The sequence below is a fragment of the Callionymus lyra genome, chromosome 17 (genome assembly GCF_982586985.1).
Source record: "Callionymus lyra chromosome 17, fCalLyr1.hap1.1, whole genome shotgun sequence".
Taxonomy (NCBI): domain Eukaryota; kingdom Metazoa; phylum Chordata; class Actinopteri; order Syngnathiformes; family Callionymidae; genus Callionymus; species Callionymus lyra.
In genome coordinates this window covers 7,935,767-7,956,614 of record NC_141834.1, presented here as the reverse complement: position 1 = coordinate 7,956,614, position 20,848 = coordinate 7,935,767, and the positions used below count along the sequence as shown (strand labels likewise).

Here is a 20,848-nt window from a genome sequence, read left to right as displayed (position 1 = left end):
CATATACAAGAATAAAACTGCAGCTTATTTAGCTTAATAAATGTCATGGCCTAATGACCAATTTTAGGGAATTTCTCATCTTTCTTTTTGTTTGACGGCCCCTAACAACTGTACAGTGTAGAACATATTCTTAACCCAGTAATAATACATAACTTTGCTTCTTTTAAACAATTAAATGTAAAAGCTCTGAAATATTAAATTTTCTTCTTACTTCTTAGCCTCTAAACCTTAATTTTTGAGCAGTTTCCAAGAAACACATTGACACCCACATACACAAACCCAAAGGTCTGAGCTTGTATGGAAGTTCAGGGATCATTTGTGGAGGAAGATATATTTCAAAAAGCGGTTACACAACAGGGTGAATAGAACACCATGATTAGTTGTAGTATAATAATGTTGTAATTATCTATAGCGCGCCCTACGGATACACAGGAAGGTCTTGGTGGAATTTATTTTGTTCTATTTTTATTAAGGGTTTGTACAACTTCCAGCTAATCAGATGCTTTGTTTTCTCTCTCACAATGGTTAAATCGATCACCTGCACAGCTAACTCAGCGTGAGACCTCTGTTAATGAGTTTATTTTTATTTTATATTTGTATTTATTTTAATTTATTAGCATCCCAATTAGGTGTAGCCAAAGACCAGTTTTTTTTTTCTTTGGGTGCGTCAAGAAATGAACTCCCCCCATTCCATATAAAATGAAGGCAATTCAAAACTAAAAATAATAATAAGAACAGGTATTTCCTGTGTTACACATTGACCTTGTAATGGAAAATAAAAGCTTTGAAGATGTAACTCAAGAATAAGCAAATATTCCATATATATATATATATATATATATATATATATATATATATATATATTTATATTAAATGTGGAATATTTTATTTGCCACAAAAATAAAAATGTTGACATACAAATAGAATATAAAAGGAAGTAAAATGATAAAAGAGTTCGTCCTAACTCAGACTTCCGGTTGTGGTTTGCGGCCGTAAAACTACATTATCTCAACTCACACCAAACGTTTTTTTTGTCCAGGGAGTGATGAAGATACACACATCAACAATTAACTTTCCATTTGTACATTTCTCTTTGAATTTAGCATTTTATTTCGCGAATATAATGACATTTAAAACTTTAATGAATCAACACAGTCCGGGGATAAATAGAATATATCTAGTTGTAATTGTACCAGACCTCTACTAGTTATACAAGAAGCAAAAGGCTGCTTTATTTATCATAAGCTCCAGCCATTGAGTTGGTATGCTGACAAAAATTCAGTGGACATTTAAAAACCAGGCCTCATGAGAGTCTTCTGATTAGCATTCACACATTCCATTTCCTGCATTACAAAATTGTACCGCGGCCAGATTTGGTGCAATTAGTTTATTAGTTTAGCAACTTGCAGTTTCACTTTTGGCTCAAAATTTAAAACTTAATTTATGAAAAGATCAACCAAGTAAACATGGAAAACGAATGAGAACTCATAGAGAGTAGCAATGGTTGTGATAGAAAATAGAAAATTGTACCATTGTAGATAATGAATTTTAACCATTGTGACAACCGGTATTAACAATACTAATTTAAGATAAATGTAGAGGAATCAGATGTTGTCCAAATCCTTGTAAGGTTCTTTGAAATGGAATGCTCATCAGAATCAGAAACTTTTATTTCCAGAGCTATTGTTACATGGTTTCCATTAATGACCTGATTCACTTCTGTTATTTTCAATACATTTGTATTTATCTTGGAGTAGCCTTAAAATACCTCTAGTATGTAGTAACAGGCATGTTTACACACACTGTACTGTCAAGTATAAGACATCTTTGTATAAATAGTAATAACGTTGCATCAGCATTCAACCTTAAACCAGGGTACACACTGATGTAAACACCCACATCGGTCCTACAGGAACACCTATGTGAGCAAAGGGTTGCTTTACTCAAGTGCGACGAAAATGCCTATTGATGTGTCAGTAGTTAGATTCTTTAACTGCATAAAAGACTAAGAGTAAAGTCCAGTGAACCGCAATAAAAGCATAAACCCATGATACCGTGTTATGCATTTACATTTTGTCCAGTTTTTTATCCGGTCAAGTAACATAACAACGTGTTATTATTTCTCCCTGGAGAAAATCCAGATGTCTAACTAACTCTCATTCGGCTCGAGGCAGCGCCCCCTATCTCATGTCCGCAGTTTACCCCTGTTAGCTGGACGTGTCAATAGCAGTGATGTGTTAGCCCGGGGAGACCAAAGCGATGCTCGGTCCAGACCCGGCAACGACGATGAGGTCTGTGTAGCAGAGATATCTTTGAGACAGAAACAGGAGCAGCTCCTGCCGAAGGAGAATAATCAGTGAAAATAGACACCGGTTTGAAGAGGAGCTCATTTAAACTAGGAATGATACGCAAAAAAAAAAAAAAAAAAAACCCACATCAAAACCAGAATCTATTAACACCAGAGTTATTTACGACTAGTGCGCTCGGGGTGATGACACCGTCGTCTTCACTTGATGTTCAACAGATCTCACTTCACACACATCACAACCAATTTTATCAAACGATGACAAAAAAAAAACTAAAAACATTGGAGTTTACACAATCATGATTAAAGCCGTCACTGTCGGAAAAATCAATCACGTTTAATCTGATTCCCATGTTTACTCTAAATTACCAGTTTTCCCCTTTAGGGAAACTTTACATGAAATAACATTTCTTGTAATCTAACATCAGAAATGTCGTCAAAGCTAAGGGTGGTTTTGAGGCACTATTAGGCTTAAAGGTACCTATTATGCTTATCCGTTTAAAGGCCACCCAGTTTTAAATATATTAAACACCATGGTAACACAGATGAGAAGGTGAAATAACAAAAGAAGGAATTCAGGTCTGACTAAAGCCATGTGGACGTCAAATACCTAGCTAGTTGTAATTGCCCTTGATAAATAACTTCACCACTTTGTGGAGAGACATCTCTGCTACATTTTTACTTTTTTTCTAGAAAACATAAAAACAGATTCAGGTGATTTTTTATATTATTTCCTAAAGACCTGCAACAAAGGCTTAGTGTATTAGCTTTGTTTCCGAGTTGGACAGCAGCAGTTTTACTGAATTCTTCCCTTGTAGGAAAAATTTAGACTCACATCAGCTGTTCCATTTATTCGACCTGAATAGTTTGTTCCCCTGTCCGAATCTGTACACCTCTCCAAGGAAGATGGCATGTATGTTGTAACTTGAAGGACAACTGATCTAAGAGTGTCTTAAATAGATCTTGGACCTCTATTGTATCATCAGTATGCGTTGGTTTGTACAAAACTCTCTTTTCATTTAAATATTTACATAAGAAAATGTGCTTAAGCCCCGCCCACTGAAAAGTTTTTCTCAAGATTAAATTTAGTTAACCATAACCACATCCACTCTGTGATTGGTCAACATCGAGGTTCATCACCGCTCGTCATTTATCCCGGGAGTGTCCACCTCCAAGGGACTTGTTGTATAAACAAAGCGGTCGTGATTACAGCTGGCTGTAGGAGGAGTGAAGCCATTATTACGTCAAAAACGGACTCGCTCTCGTAACCTCTCATTCGCTGAGATTTCAGATGGAGGAAAATACATTCAAAAATATCGTCATGATTAGAGACTTACTGCATTGGGGAGAGGAATATATTAGAGTAAGCAATGAAAGTGCTCACCTTATACGCAGGTGAACACCCTGAGTTTGGTGGCGAAATACACAAAAAGTATATTGAGATTCCTTAAAATGACATCATATTATGAAATGACACGTTTTTGTTTTTTTTAATCATCAAAGTTGTTTTTATCACAATCTGTATTCCTCTCTAAGTAACATAAAGATAAAAAAACAAAAAACGATTGAACTTTCTATATTCCAGTTTCTTTCAGGATCAACTATAAAATTCTGGTTCTTACTTTCAGATCTATTCATGGTCAGACTCCTCCTTAGATCGGTGATCTGATCCAGCCTTACACTCCAGCTTGGGTTCTTAGTTCTGTGGATCAGAATCTACTGATGGTTCCTGAACGGATCTAATGACTCCTTCAAGAAACATCTTAAGACTTTCTTATTTGTTCAGGCTTATCCTTGATTTTCTGGGACTTCTGTGTTTTTCTCAGTATTATCTTGATATTTTTAGTATATATTTTTGAGTGTTCTTTTTTATTGTTTAAGCACTTTGTGACCCAGTTCTAGAAAACCGCTATATAATTACAAATTACTTACTTACTTAAACGCTTTTCACATTTCGTCCAAAATACAACATTTTGTATTTTCTCCATTCATTAGATCCCTCTGAGAGATTTATGTTTTTGGTAGATTTCACTTGCCAGGGCTTGTTTTCTTTCATCTATGAGTCCCTTGCTTTTCTGCCTGGATCCATTACCATGGTAATTAGATAAAGACAATGAGAGTCCTTTGTTTGCACAGTTCAAACTAAGACATTATAAGAACCTTTTTGCTATTTTCAAATAATTTATTTGGGTTAATATACAGGTTTTACACTTCCCTACAGAAACTTGTGAAGACACATATATATACAGGTATATATAATTTAACTATAATATATAGACACACATGAGTAATGTTTAAAACAATTCATGTCCTCCTTAAACACTCAATATTTATAAGGTTAGCTGGCTCTGAGAGCGTTACTGTCGAGGAGGACCATTTAAGACTTTACCATCTTTACGTTTGTAATTTAATCTGCAAACTGGCCGCCAAGGGTCATAGCAACGATTTAATACACTGTCACACGGCACAATTAATCTTACGGAGACGAGGTGGGGGGGGGGGGGGGGGTATTCTAGGGGGATCCGTAAAGTTACGCCCAGTAACGGCTTCCATCGGTTGATTTCTGACACACCTGTAAAGACTTTCTAGCTGTGAATAATTCACCAGGAGTTATCTTGAAACTTGAAATTCTACGAGGGACTAAGGGACAGAAGGGGGGGGGCTTTATTTAATTCTGTATAAAAGGGCCCATTCCCTGACTCCACCGCCCACTTATCTGGCTGAGACATCATAGAATGTGCATTAGGGTAATAGTAACATACTCCCTCTATGCGGCTACAGTCATCAGCCCCGGTTAGCTGTAATTACTGCCAATTAGAGCAGCAATGCAGAATGGAAGTTAATGTTGCGGTAGTTAGTGATCCGGCCGGGCTCATTGATGGAGGTCGATTTTTTTTTTTTTTTTTGAAAGAAAAAGAATGTGGAGGACAAAAGGCTTCTTAAAGGATGGAGGTATAAAGTAAGATAAATAAATACAATGCAACTGTTAAGTGGGGCCCATCTGTTCATTCCTATTATGGAAAATGAAAACAGAAAATCTGCTTTTTGTATTAAAAGTGCATAAAGATACAGCCAAATAATTATATTTTCTGGTGTTTTACCATTAAGGATTTTTGTCTTAAATGCATGTTGGTCTTAAATGCAAAAATGAGGGAACACCCGAAGAACTATTTTATCTTTTTTCCAGTCAATAGTCCCTGATTTTGAGCCATCATATATCTAATTAAATTTCCAAATGGCTCCATTATCATCTCATCCAGAATCTTAAACTTCAGTCGACCGAATTCAGATTATAATCATTTATACATCAAAAAATACCACATTTTGGATTCTTCGTTGTTTTGGGAGCACAAAAATAGGTTATAAGAAATTACCATTAAGTCATATCTGATGTCTTTATTCTAATAAAAAATGATCTTATTTAGGTTTTCTTAAATGCATAAAAGACCATATAATTTTATTTTCTGGTCTTTTCGCATCTAGTATGGTCGTGGGAAACAGTAAAAAAAATCTAATGTTTGTTGATCTAAAATTCAAAAAATTGGGTGAATACCGGAATTAATATTTTTGCCTTTTTCCAGTTACTAGTCGCAAGTTTTTTGAGCCATCTCATCTATTATTACATTTATATTATCAGAATTATCTTTTTGAATTCAGACTAATCCGAAGCAACAGAACTGTAAATAAGGGAAACACAATAAACTAAAAATGTTTTTATATTCACTTTCCTGCCCAACTTTGGATGATCATTATCATATTGGGATAATCGAAACATCTGAAGCACATTTTAAAAATGTAAAAAGCAGAAGGCTACCATGCATTTTTTTTTTTCCAAGGTTGATTACTCTCGAACACTGAAGCCTTGCATTTTGTATTTATATTCCCAAGCTAGAAAAGTAATCGAATAGTTTGGGACATGACAAGGCCATCATGAACAGACGTTCCTTTCCAAACTAACTAACCTCTAACAACAAACCCCAAAAATGCTTACTTGCTCTGCGGCTACAGCTACTGTCATATTTCTCCTGTCATAGTTAACCATTTTAACCACCCATCTTCGGTACATTCCGGGATCTTGTTGACTTCCCCGGAATGCTCCGCCTCCGTCTTCCTTAGTGACACTATTTTCCAATTACATTGTTTTGGGAGGGACTCGCGCTCGGTGTCCGTGGCGCCTGCAACACATGTGTGATGAATGAAGGGGCCAGACGTCTTTGACCTTCCTCCCAATGATGAAGATGTTGAAATAATTGGGCTCGGCTCGGCTACATGCGTGTGGGTTGCCTCGGCTGAGGAGTAATGAATCTCCTCTTCATTCGCTCCCTCAGACAGTTGCGAGTGTCTCACCCCATCTCTTCTCTAATTCATCTCACAAGAAAACAAGCAGGACACTGAGCAACAAGCAGAGAGAGCACCCCCCCCCCCCCCCCCATTAGGCCGGAAACAAGATGCATGAGGTCCTCTTTCTGGATTCAGACTAACAAGATTGTCCTCTTCTTATTTACACAATCATTTCATCGTCCATAAAATCACCTTTACCTCGCCTAGATTCCAAGTGCAACAGCCCTAGTAACTATTCCTTACCCTTTTCATCAAAGGGTTCTAGAGGTTAGAGCGTCTCCATGCAGCAAATTATTAAAAAAAAAAAAAAAAACGCCTGAAATATATTCCGAAATGAACAACACTGAGGTCTTCAAAGAGGTTCCACAGTTAAATGTTAGCACAGTTAGCACGCTGGCCTTTGAATATGCTAATGTTGAACTTTAAAAGGACGCTTAACTTTGCAGAGACTTCTTCCATTTTGTTTGCTAGTTTGCCATTATTTGTCTGGGGTTTGCGGGTTGTTTAACTTTGATCCACATTTGGGCACAAGACATGTCTGTGTAGCCAATTTTTAAGACGTCCCAAAGAAGGGCAAGTCATTCATTATTCATCTGAAAGTTCTTGTTATTGCAAAATTGTTCACTAAGTCTGACTTGTGTACTCCCAGCTGGGACATTTTCAGGGAAAAACCTCCACAGTAAAGGAAAAAAAAAGAAACATTTTATGCAACTGTTTGAAACATCTCAGCAGTCTTTGTTGCTTTTGAAGAACTTTTTTTTCCTTCACTACGAGTCTCTGGTGGGTCAGAGAGTCGTTCGCCCTGCGACAGGTTCGATGCCAGCCATCGGTTGTAAAGGCCTATATACTACGAGATATGTGGGGCAAGTCTCTCTGATAGAACAGGATGTAAAGGATATCAAAACTGATCTGACACTGATCAATTTGTTGAAGAGTATTTACTTGTTTTCATGGAAAAATGAAAAAGTATTTCATCCTCATAATGCGTTTCAAGTATAAATGAAGATCATGAATATTGAGTACATGTTATATAAAACAAGTTAAGTATTCCTTTGAAAGTTGGAGTGAATAATCTGAGTTGTTTTATCATTCCCACTTTAAAGAACTTGATCTGGTCCCTTCTACAAAAACAGTGTCTGGTGTTTCGATCTGATTTTACGAGGTTTTAAAAAGTAAAAAAGAGATCAGAATGTATCTATAAAATATTGATTATAGTAACAGAAGGGTTCAGAATTACATAACTTATGTTTTGATGACATTGCAAATATAAATCCTACACTTATTCACAAGTATGCATTACATTTAATTTCTAACTAATCTTCCATTTCACCAATTGAATTATTTATTTGAAACTATGTGTTTTTACACCCAGCATTGTTACTCATGGTTTCCAGCGGGTCAACTTTTAGTCAACATTTACGGTAAAATAAACAATACTTCATATCACATTCTCCTTGCTGAAATAGTTGATATATGATCATGGAAGTTAAAACAAGTTGTTATAACAATTCTTGCATCATCCAGTAATAATTAAAGGAACCTTTTTTCCATCTAGTGGATATAGCAAGCCCTCTGGTGACATAAAGCCCCCCCTTTAGTGAAAACTAGGGCGAGGCTTGCATGTTACGACCTTTACAAAAACACTGTTTCTTTAAGTGGCATCACTCAATTCTTTACAGCAATTTATTTATTTAGGACATTCTAAACTCAACAGTACTTTTATATCAATCATTCATTAAAACCTGTTACAAATTAAGCTTTAAAAACTAAGTTCTGTGAATCTCCAATTGAATAATGAATTTAACCTTTAATTTAAAGACTATTTTACATGTAAAAGCTGCAGATGGTATCCAATCATATATATTACATGAGATATTTTCCATCTATTTTGAGTTTTCCCAAGATATTATTGACCTACATAAACTATTGAAAAGCAAGGCTCTCTTGAGAAAGTCTACTGCAGTTACTTAAAATAATGATAATGACAATAGTTAAAAAACTTGGACTTTTCTGCTTGCATCAGCAGTTGGAAAAATGTTTAAAAAAAAGAAAAGGATGTACAAAGCTAAGGCTCTGAAGACGAAGGTAAGTAGCAGCAGGCGATTCATAAGTGGATCATTTTGCGGTGAAAAGAAACGATATGGCTCCCGTGAGTTTGTTGAGATCAAACAAAAAGCTTAAGAAGTAAAAATAGTGAGTGCATTTTAAAACCAGACCTGACAGCGCACACGCACACACATATATATATATATATGACCTGTATTAATAACACAGCAGAATTCACTGTGCTACTTTTTAAAGTGGAATTTCCACAGTAAAAAAAAAAAAGGGATTTATAATGTTACAAACAAGTTTGGAAGGGTAATGTGGTTATAAAAGGTCAACAATATTAGCTATTATTTTCCAGATAATAAACAACATGGCGTCACATAATGAGTTTATCATGACAACTGTAGCGCTGCAGCATGGTCGACAGGCCGAGCAATAAAGATGCAAATATTCCGGACTGACCTTTTTATTTAAAACAGTTCAACGGCCACTGTGGGCAATAGCTGACATATGCAAACGCAACATGAATAACGTTAACCGTTACACATAAATAACTCACACACTCAGTGAGCCGGACTTCCTTCTCTGCTATTACACAACCTTTTTTTTTTCTTTTTCCTTCGCACTTTTAGTAATAATTTCCTATTTTTTAACGACAGGCTTTTTGTGTAAAAGGTTAAACAAGACGTAGCCCAGATGTTGCCACTCATCGCTGAACTTTCTCAATGAAAAATGATGATAATTACGCCCGATAAAACTGATGAAGCGAAAAACAACCATTCTGTGGCTCCACCAAAGAAAATCTTTGAAAGACTAATGACCAGTTGCTAGAAAGTTGAACCCCCATTAACCAGAAAAAGCAGCTCCTTTTACATAATGTACACAAAATGTGCTTAGTCATTCTCTTCAGATTTAAGCAACGCTCAGATAAATGCTCCCGGGTGTATCGGGTCATTAATCACAACAGAGCGGGTCCATCCAACAGCACTGAGGACCGGGAGCAAATGTCTTTCTCTTTGCATTGATTTGGTCCCAAAAAAAGCACAATAAAATGAATTCAGTTATCCAGTCACCCACCAAACCTGTGGTTAAATCATACTAAAAGACAAATAGGACTTTAACTAGTTTTACAAACAGTGTATTAAAGCTAAATTTTGCCCAACGAGACCCAAAACAACTTCTTAACATATATGTATTACTGTACATCCTAATGTTTTTTATGAAACATATTATTCGTTAAATCACATTAGGAAAAATCAAGAATTTTCCATTATCTTTTATTCATCATTTTAATGTAATACTTAATGGGGTACTTAATGTTGGCCAAAATGTACTACACTCTACATGTTTTTCATTTTCTGAAATGAGCAAGTTAGTGTGTGCAACCAAAGGGTCAACATCTGGTATAAATAAGTGAAGCCACAGCAGAAAAGCAGAAAAGACGCAGTTCATTAAATGTCCACTTGAGGCTGGCTGCAGAAAGACCAGAATCAAGGTATACACACTGCCAAAAGGCTGACTTCTACTGTGTTAAAAAGCATGTTTATAGTCTGGTATGAAAAGAAACTGTGTCGTTCTTGAAGTGATAGTTCACCCAATATTCAAAATTCCCTCATTTTTTACTGAGGGTTGGGATTCATTTCAGAGCAATAAGTAATTTTTAGAGTTATAAGCAAAAATGTTTGTCCATTTTAATGTAGCTACCGGAGCTAAATTTTCTTAGTCTTCATCTTCATCCAAAGGTTACGCATTTAAAAACATCCAAATCCTTCTTTGGTGCTCTATGAGGGGCTGTACAGGACTAAATTCACTCTAGACCTCACACACACATGTATACTCACTTAGTTAGAGTCAGAGACATGTAGTGCGCACATACATTGCCTATTACGGTAATGTCGTCTCCGGCAGGTTTTTCAAGCATGAGACCAAAGGCGATAAAATGATTATACAAGTTATTATCAACTATGTTTTCGTGATACTGCTTGAAGCCTCAACATTAGGAATTGTTGAAGAAAAGTTAAATAAGTCTATTAATTTTAAGTTTTGTTTGTAGCCAAATTTATCAGTGTCTCAGTTCATCATTCAAACACATGGCAAGTGTCAGTGTGCATGGCCAAGATTTAGGCTGGTAGCCTAGCAACGTCTGCTAAAAACATGCTTAAATAAAGAGTCAATAATGTTGTGGGTCACTAAAATATGTTTTTTTAAGTACTTTAATCTTCCCAAAATAAATTGACAATTAAATGGAATTGTTTTTAATGATTTATGCATCAACGTTTGTAAAAAATAAAGCCAAACTATTTTACTTATTAGTCATTTTGAATTAGTAGAGAAAACTATACTTGCAAATAAACTTTGGGGGGAACTGTCACAGAAAAAGTTTTCACTTTCTGATCAAATGTTGTGTTACCACATGTTTTTACCCTTATATTCTCTCTTATCACATTTTCTGAGTGTGAATACCTAGATCTAAGGAAGTCAGGTTGTCTTCACGACACACAATTTGGTGCAATTTCAATATAGGATTATGATGGGAGTAGTATTCACAGAAGTAACAAAAATCTGTACTTCTCCTGATATCATGTTTTATTATGATCTCATATATCTATAGAGTGTTCAATCATTAATTTCCAGGTGAGATGTTCCACTATCTGCTTCAACTTGTCTCACAAACCTTCAAATTTGTGACCTGTGATGTATAATAACACACCGTGTGGTCACCGATAACACCTCGAGGTAAACTGAAGAGCGTTTCAGGCGTAAAGTGCATGTGTAAACAGTGCTCGTGTCATAACTCAAGTATCGACTACAACCAATCTGGACGAGTCAATACGCTCTCCCATGATTACAATTGACCGCTCAGTGCATATGAGCAAATATATTACCTGGACTCTCTGTGGCTCATAAAAGTCTGTAAACAGCACGAGCGTCAGCAATAAAGATGAAAATGAGCTAAAGACTCTGCCAGCGAATTTATTTTATCTTCATTTCCTTGCCTCTGAAGGTGTGTACTCTGATAAGTCACTGCTGTATCGTTCCCTGACCAAAAGCCATTAGGAGTGCATCACATTAAGGCAACATTAAGGAAGAAACCTTTTGGGTAAATGATAAATGACGAAAGGAAGAAGACAGGAGGGATTAAGGAGGGAGTGCATGATATGAGGAGGAGGAGGAAGAGTTTCTGTGGATACTATTTCAATAGAAGCAAATAAAAGTACCCAAAGCTACAAGTTCTAATCATTGCATCTGTATGAGTGAATGTATGATGACTTTTGATTTACTCTGCACTGGACCGCATCATTAAAAGATGTCTAAATTCAAAATATAGAGCTTTGAAAAAATGATTTATTTGATTTACAATCTGGAAATGATTTAAATGTTTAAAAAACTATCATCATCTCGACCTTTTAAACCACTTTACTCTTGGAATTTGGGATGTAGCTTCTTACATTGCCATGTAGTGACAAAATCAACGTATTTTGTTTGATAATATTTCAGTATTAGTTCAGATTTACCTCTGATTTATGTCATTAAATATCTTGATTTATTTAAATGTAAAAGCATCAAATGAGAAGACGACAGACCAGGAACAGATAGACTACTTTGTCTGAGGTCATCTGGAATGAACTTTTTTTTTTAACAATTATTATCGTATATTTCACATATGTAGAATCAAACATTTTTTGCCTCTTAAAGCACTATGTGAACAGTATTTGAATAGATTAAATATAATTTACGGTGCATTTTTTTTAACGTCAGATTGTGTGATTTGTTTGCTTATAACAAAGACAAAATTAATAGATTTCAATTGAACTTCCAGGTTTCATTAAACAGGCTTCTTCAAAAGCGTGTCACTTGTATGGCTTCAAACAGCAAACAATGTATTCACTAACATATTATTCTGAATCATGGTAGTTTATTATATGAAGACACATGATTTAAGGCCTTGTCAGAGGTATGCCATGCGCTGGTGCCTTCCAGATTACTTTATTTTTGTATCATTTATTTAATTAATAAGATCGTATCCTGTTTGGGCCATTAAATCAAAATACATTAATGTTCATGTTGATGGTTAGACTTACAATGATGCCAGCGCTTAAGATAAGATAAGGAACAGAGATTTACACAGAAACTTTAAAATAAGGGTAAAATTATGTTTTAATTACGGAAAACAAAAACTGAGATAATTAAGATAGTCTTCAATAATGAATATAAATAATGTTAAATATACATTTTGTTCGGCTGCGACTAGGTTAGTTTAAAGACTTCCCGGTTGAGTTTGACAACCCTGGTTTATGGGGACACGCCTGAGAGAGTAACATTGACAGACTCGATCCAATAAAGGCAGTAGTTTCTGGACAAACAGCGTTTACGGATGTTTAGTGTCTGAGCTCCTTCATGAACTCCTCCGGAAGGAAGGCAAATACAAGGCCGACTCACTTACTTACTCAAGTCTAACCCCGAACAGTGCCGCTCAGCTGTGTGGGCGTGCGCCACGACAAGTTAAGCCTGACTAGTGTGTATGTGTGTGTGTGTGTGTGTGTGAGTGTGTGTCAGCACATCACTGGTGGAGAGTGTGCTCATGCATAAGTATGTCCCTCCACCCAGAAGGCTGCTATTTTTGTTCCGCCCTGCATGCATGAACACATACGGACACAGACGACTCCCAAATTGTGTACATCAGTGAAAAACATGGCTGGAAAAAAAAACAAGCAAAATAGATTTAACTAAACATTTCTTTAAAAGTTTGTTACATCAAAGGTTAAAGAAGGAGGTCGAATTCCTTCTTTTACAAAAAAGTTGTATAATATTTATCGGGAAAGTCTCTCCTGCGGAAATTTCACTCATCTACACGCTCCAGTGGTTTGTTTTCCCACAATAAATAGAGCATCTGATCCATTCTATTTCACAGTCACTGACAACCTCCAGTCTGCTCGCGACGCACACATGATTTATATTGTGTGTGGGACATTAGCATAAATAAGAACAAAATAAATGTTTTTCTCCAGGAAGAATCATCCCACCGCCTTTATTGAATCACCTCGTAGAAAGTTTGCAAAAAAAAGTTTCTTATTCAAATGATCTCGGAGAGGAAGACCAGAGATCTTTAAGAAAACAAATTATGGAAATTGTTGTTATTTTAAATTAATACTCCAGCGATTTGATAACTTGCCTGTTTGTCTACATTGAAAAAAGGAGTTGTTTTGTTTGTGAAAATAAATTGGTGTGGCATTTAAAGGGGAATAAAACAGGATGATAGGATTCTAGAACTTGGCTTTAACCTTTAATATAATCTGTAGATTGAAATTTAATTGAGTACATTTTTACTTCTGCATCTAAATATATATTTATGGATTTGTGTCTTTTTTTAATCTCCTACAGAGCTATTCTTGAGCTCAAAGTGTGTATGTGTCTGGTCTAATCCCGATTTTTTTTTAAATTATTATTCATTATTCGTTTTTTTGCATTATTCGTCCAATAGGCCGAACAGGACTCCCTTATTTTTCCTGCTACACTACTGTATATTTTCTTTTGCTTAATTTCTTCATCTTATTCCAAAAAAGGTTAAATAAGAGCTCTGTATTCAAATAATAAACAAGTTTCAGCCTTTTAACCATTGTGACATCTCAGGATGACCCAGAGGCCCGAAAACAAAAAGATTTGCGCTATCCCTTGTGTTGTTTCTTGGTCTTAGTCAACAATACAACACATTTGTTTTTGGGCCACCGGGTCACCTTGACCCAGAAGAAGAGTCCTCCAAATTGTTTAGCCTTCCTTTAGCCCATAGTAGTTATTGAGTGATTTTACGTGATCAGCCAAACAAATACAATAGCACTCTTTAACTTCTTGCAAGCATGTTAAAGAGACAATTCATTATTTTAAACTATATTTCATGGCCTAGGAATCTTTGATTTTAAATCGTTTATGCAGTTTTGTATATTATAAAAATCCCTGCCTAACGCCTAGCTTACTTCAGCTAGCACCTACAGTATATATATTGTTCTCTAGTTATAGAGTTCTGTTTTTGGAGAACCTGGTGAAGACTAGTAACTTTTTTTTAGGTAAATTTATACATAAAATGGAAAGAAAAATAATATTTGATAAAAAAAAAAATTGAAATGGTAATTTATATTACTGTTCAAAGAATATAAGCCAAATAGAAGGAGATAAAGAAATTACACAGATCCATACAAAAGCCAGAGAAATAAGCAGTTTTGTTGTGGCAGGCCTTTTAAAGTCAGTATAGGTTCATGACAATAAGCTCTATCCATCTATCCATCTATCATCCATCCATCCATCATCCATCCATCCATCCATCCATCCATCCATCCATCCATCTATCATCCATCCATCCATCCATCCATCCATCTATCTATCATCCATCCATCTATCATCCATCCATCCATCCATCCATCTACCCATCTAAATCTATAGATATATAGAGCTCATCCATATAACACCGGAAAGAATGTTGCACTTTATTCTTTTAAGTCAGGGGTCAGTAACTTTTATCAAGTTGAGAGCCATTTAGGACCATTTCCCGCCAAATTAAAACTCTGCAAAATGAGTTTGTAAGATAAAGGGTTCATACAATCTATTATACCAAAGAAAGGTGGGAAAAACAAAACACCACATTGAAAATAAAATATTACAAATATAGGTAACATTTTTTTTAACAATGTTATCCATGAGTTGAATGAAAACCAATAAAGAGAAGTGTTTCTTTCTCAATACTTCAGGGAATACATCTGGATTGTTTCTAAAAATGATAAACATTTGGGATAATTGCTTTTTCTCTCTGCAGTCGCCCAACAACAACCAAGTCAGTGCAAACAAAGCTCAGCTAACTTAGCCTCTGCAGAACTAATAATGCTGCAAAAATTGCTGAAAGAAAACGAAGGATGTTATTGTGAAAGGAAACAAGGAGGAGAGAGAAAAAGGTTATCACTCCTTAGACAAAGTGAGATTGATGACAATTTTTGCTTGAAAAGACTTGACAGCAGCTGGGATTTTATGCATTTGTATGTATAAGTAGACAAAACCCAAAGGAAACTATTCTCAGTTGTCCAATTATCAATCTTATCAAGCCTTTTCAGATTTTTTCAACCCATATAAGCCAAGAATATCTACAGCTCTATGATTAAGATGAAAATGTCGCTAAATAATACAGGCAATATTTAAGTGCTCTACTAGTACTGTAACTTGATGTAAAGCCAAACAAATATGTTTTAGATATACTTTATACATATACATTAATACTTTTACAGTGAAAATAAAAATAAAAATCACACAAAACTTCTCAAGTCATGGTTTAGGAGTCTTCCAACTAGTTTTAAGATGATGTGTCATCACAAGTTATCTTAGTACAAAAATATTAAGGTACCCGAAACTAACCAGAGCTGCTTTAAGTTTAAATTTCATTGTCATTTAATTTATATTTAATTGTATTTAAGATCCTCAATATATTGTAAAAATAACCTTCAAGAAAATATGTATTTATTATATAGATAGATAGATATCATTTTAAACAAAATTCTATTTAATAAAATGGAAAATCACATTACAAATATATATATATATATATCTTGTAGCAGTGAAATGATTATCAATTACAAAAACAAAAAAAAAACTACCAATATAACATAGCAGCCTTTTAAACTCCTGAAGTTTCTGGACTTCCAAGAAATTCCAAGTCTTACACGATGAGAGGCTCAGATCTTTTACGAAGTTTCGACTCCAGCACTGGTCAATGAAAGTCTTGAGTATGCAATAATCTGCTCCCACACATTTTTTTGCTTTCATTGATTTTTTTTTATTCATTTTGCCGCAGCAAAATGAATAAAACCAAATGAAAAGATTAAAAAAGACTGGCCTGTAGGGGGATACTTAGGCTAAGAATCGATCATGTAGAGTTTGGCAGGAATCTTTATTAACTTTTCTCCGGACCATCCCTGAAGACCCTCGAGCGGACAAACACTCTTGACGCGTCAGCAGGTGTGAAAAGTGCTTTGATGGACTTCAAGGCTTTGTAAATGAAGAAGCTTTGAGGAGGCCATGGAGGTAATATAAGCCCGTGTGGGCGGAAGAGCTCACTTAGTGTCATTAATTCACCTTCCTTCAAATCTTCCGGCCATCTTTTCAGTTACTCTCAAGTCTTTAATTTCGTTTTACCCAACGTTAGATTGGCCTGGAGTGAGAATCTTTATGAATCAGAAAAGTTTTGATCGAATAAAAGAAGTGCGAATATAATTCCATAAATTGAACTTGATTAATGTAATGCATGAATGATGAATGTTTTCAATATTTTTAACTATTGTTTTGGGATGAAACCATTCCAGTTGATTCGATTTTCAGGAGGTAACTAAATTAGCAAAGTATCCATTAAAGCTTTGATAAAACAACATTTAGTCCTAAAAAGAGCCATGGTTTCTAGAAACGCTTCAAAAATAAATGTAATAATGTACAGGGCTTTTTATAATTATCTTCAGGGTCAAATATGGCCCGAGTTACAAATGCTGGAAATACATAATCAAAAAGCAAAACTGACATTACAGTATATAACATTTTCTTCGCATGACTCATGCCTCCGGTAAAATGTCTGATCCTATCCTTCCAAATCATTCCCAATGTCAAGATCACTATCTTCATCTCTGCCAGTTTCTTAACCATACATTCACAACATCAGGTTTTCTTCCAATTAAAGCGCTTCCTGCCAGTCTCTGAAAATAGCATCTAGCAAACAGATCCATCAATTAAATTCATGCTCCAGGGAAATTCCAAGAATTTCTGCTGGATGTAAAAGAAAAAAAAAAAAGTAACCAAAGAGCTCAAACCGTGTTGCAAAATAAATTACTTAGACTCTGTCGTGCTGGCATTTCAAACCAAAAGAACAAAACAAAAGTCATGTTCGGGTTTTTTAGACAAAGGTTATGTCTTTGGGGTTTTTGCAACTGCTTTTCAACTGTTGCTTTATTCTTTAACTTAAACTGGACAAACAATGTTGATCACGCTAGCTGCACCAGTTAGCAATAATACCACGCATCTTTTTTTTTAATACCAACCAATAATGTGGCAAGTCAACAAAATCAAAGTCAAATGAAAATGTATAATCTAATGTTCCATTTTAGGTGCTCATGGGATTTTATATATCTATGGCTTGCGGGAAATAAATTACATGTAATGATCAATACATGTAAACGCTTTAATTATTGGCTTTTCTGATCAGCTCTTAAAGAGTGGAATTATGCTTACAAATACAAAACACATCACTAACCTTTATTGGAGCTGTTGTGTCTCCACCAATGTCAACATAAAACCTAATCCCATGCAACAAAAACTACACTATTTATAGGCAGAAATATTGGCAAAAGAATTCTACAGCAGCCATCAAAAGAAAATAAATGTAGAAACATTCTATAAGCATTTTCATTATGGCTTTTCCTTGATTTTATGAGATTATTGTGTTTGTCTCCGAGTTGTCTTGACCTTTTAAGTATTTATTTTATTGGGTATTTTTTTGATTGTTTAAGCGCTTTGTGACCCTGGTCTAGAAAAGCGCTTTATTAATACTAATTACTTACTTACTTACTAAATATAAATCGCACACCAGACAAAAATCTGACTCATGAGGTTATGTAGAAGTTTCTTCTGTTGCTCTTACCAATGAAGACAATTTATTTTGAAGATTAAGAACTGTGTATTAGGAAAGATGCAGACATCTCAGTAAGGCTAAAATAAATGAAAAAATGTCTCAGTAGATATTTACCAAGTAAACTGGCGTGTAGGTAAAGGAATAGTTATTATTAACAAATCACTTATGAAAATCATTTAATATCACAAATAGAACATCAACATAAGTCTAGCAAATATTTTACATTCCATTCGTATACTCTAAAATCGTGATTCTGAAACATATATATATATATATATATATATATATATATATGTATATTGTAGGGACGATTGAAAACTATTTATTACGTACTTTATCTTCTATTGTGTCTATTAACATTTTTTGAATTCAAGTTTTGTTTTTCAGTGTAGGCTTATTTTTTACAAGGAACGGCACTTGTTTCTATGCATTGCGCATACATTTTTTACATGAAAATATTTTTGCACATTTATTAGACATAAATGTGTCAATGTTTGAATGTAATAGTTGTTTGTCCTGTCATTTATTGGCACATTAATGAGACAATCCTTCCAGGCTGTTGCTCCTTTAAGCTTTGGAACGATCTTCCTCTCCCTCTGTGTTTGTTGGATCTACTGACTCCTTCAAGAAGCATCTTAAGACATTCTTATTTGTGCAGGCTTTTGATTCATTTTCTTGAGGTTGCTGTGTTTATCTCTATGTCGTCTTGACCTTGTTTTTAAGTGCTTTTCGACCCTGGTCTGAGGAAGGCGCTTTGCAAATAGTTATCGGTTGGTAAATACTTAAAAAATACTTTGTAAATACTTAAAATCTGCTTATCACCATGTTTAATATGTAGTAGTTGTTGTTTGTTTTTTTGCAGATTAATTAGAAAACAGGTGTTACCATCACTGCTCTTTGGAAAACGATTGATGCAATTCTCTATTGAAATGGTGAATTTGAAAGTAAAGTGTGTTTGCTTCAAATCATATTAAAGAAATGTTATTGAAGTAAATGTAAATGTTGTAGTGTAAACTACTGAAAGGTTGCTATCGTGACAACAGAGTTTCAAAATAAAGGGAGAGTAAGTCTGGACTATTGCAACAGTTTGTTTTCATGTCTTAACAAGAAGGAGCTGTCTCGCCTGCAGTTGATTCAGAACTCTGCAGCGAGAATTCTGACCCGCTCTAGTAGAAGAACTCACATTTCTCCGATCGTAAAAGCTCTTCACTGGCTGCGAGTTTCTTTCAGGATCAACTTTAAAATTCTGGTTCTTACTTTCAGATCTATTCATGGTCAGGCTCCTCCTTACATCAGTGATCTGATCCAGCCTTACACCCCAGCTCGGGCTCTGATGTCTGTGGATCAGAATCTACTGATGGTTCCTCTCACACGGTTTAAGTGCCTTGTGACCCTTGTCTAGAAAAGCGCTCTACAAATATAAATTACTTACTTACTCAGTAAGCAGTTTCTGTATTATATTGGACATACATAAACTAAGCTCTGATTTGTGAATGTCAACATTGATTTTCTTTTAAATATGCATTTGAATATCACTATGTTGTGCTCCTTGGACACAATGACAAGAACAGCATTTTATTGCATTTTTATAATATGAAAAATGAATTACTTCAACGTCTGGTGACTGTGTGTGTGTATACACAGAATGTGTGTGTGTATTGAGAGCAATATTCAATTCCAAACCAAGAATCTAAATTAATTGACATTGCTGCTGCTTGCTATGAGTCTCAGAAAAGGCCAAATTCCACTGCAGTTACTAATGGAATCATGATAATCATTTAGCAGACTCGGTCCTAAAGTGGACTGAATGGATTCAATATTAAATGTGAGAGCTGACAGATTAGATTCCACTCTGCTGCTACTCGCTAATCAGGTTTTCCAAGAAGAAAAAAAAGTAGTTTAAACTGATTTTTATATACATCAGGATCATTTAAGGTTTGACAATTTATTTATGTTTGTAGCCCTTCGCACTTACAGTAGACGTCCACCCTGATGGACTTGATGGCAGGCGAGCCGAGTCCATTTTCCGCCTTGCAGTAGTACCTCCCTCCCTGGGTCCTCAGGATCTTCGCAATATGCAAAGTCTCGTTGAAGACGCTGGAGTCCTGGAAGCGGTCCGACACGCTGCCGGCAGTCTTGGTCCATCGAATCTGAAGATAAAGGAGGGAAGAAAAATCACAAATTACTCCCCGAGTCAGATTTCAATCCTCCGCTCTGGTATGTACTCAATCGACTGGGGAGTGAAAAAGAGGTCTTTGACAACCAGGAATATCAATCAAGATGATACCGCGAGGCCGAACAGATAAAAAACTGACTGTATGCGCCACAAAATTAGACCAAAAGCAGTGAGGTCAGTTAGCGTTCAACATTCGCTGCAGAGTTCTGGACCATCCAGCACTTCTGGCATATAAATAACGAAAGAAAAATCATTAATTTATTAATTTCGCTTCACTGTAACTGTAAGGTCAACTAATGTGTTGATTTAAGTGTGTCTTAAATAG

At 35.4% G+C, this 20,848-nt stretch overlaps 1 protein-coding gene across 3 annotated transcripts in view; it reads right to left on the bottom strand.

Annotated features, from left to right (window-relative positions):
* Positions 1 to 20,848, bottom strand: part of LOC148062307 (MAM domain-containing glycosylphosphatidylinositol anchor protein 2) — a 232,611-nt gene that overhangs the window by 127,050 nt on the left and 84,713 nt on the right. For all 3 annotated transcript variants that reach the window (XM_087812224.1, XM_087812225.1, XM_087812226.1), the window contains exon 3: positions 20,323 to 20,497. In XM_087812224.1, the coding sequence (XP_087668350.1) occupies positions 20,323 to 20,497 (175 nt within the window). The remainder of the gene's footprint in view (positions 1 to 20,322; positions 20,498 to 20,848) is intronic.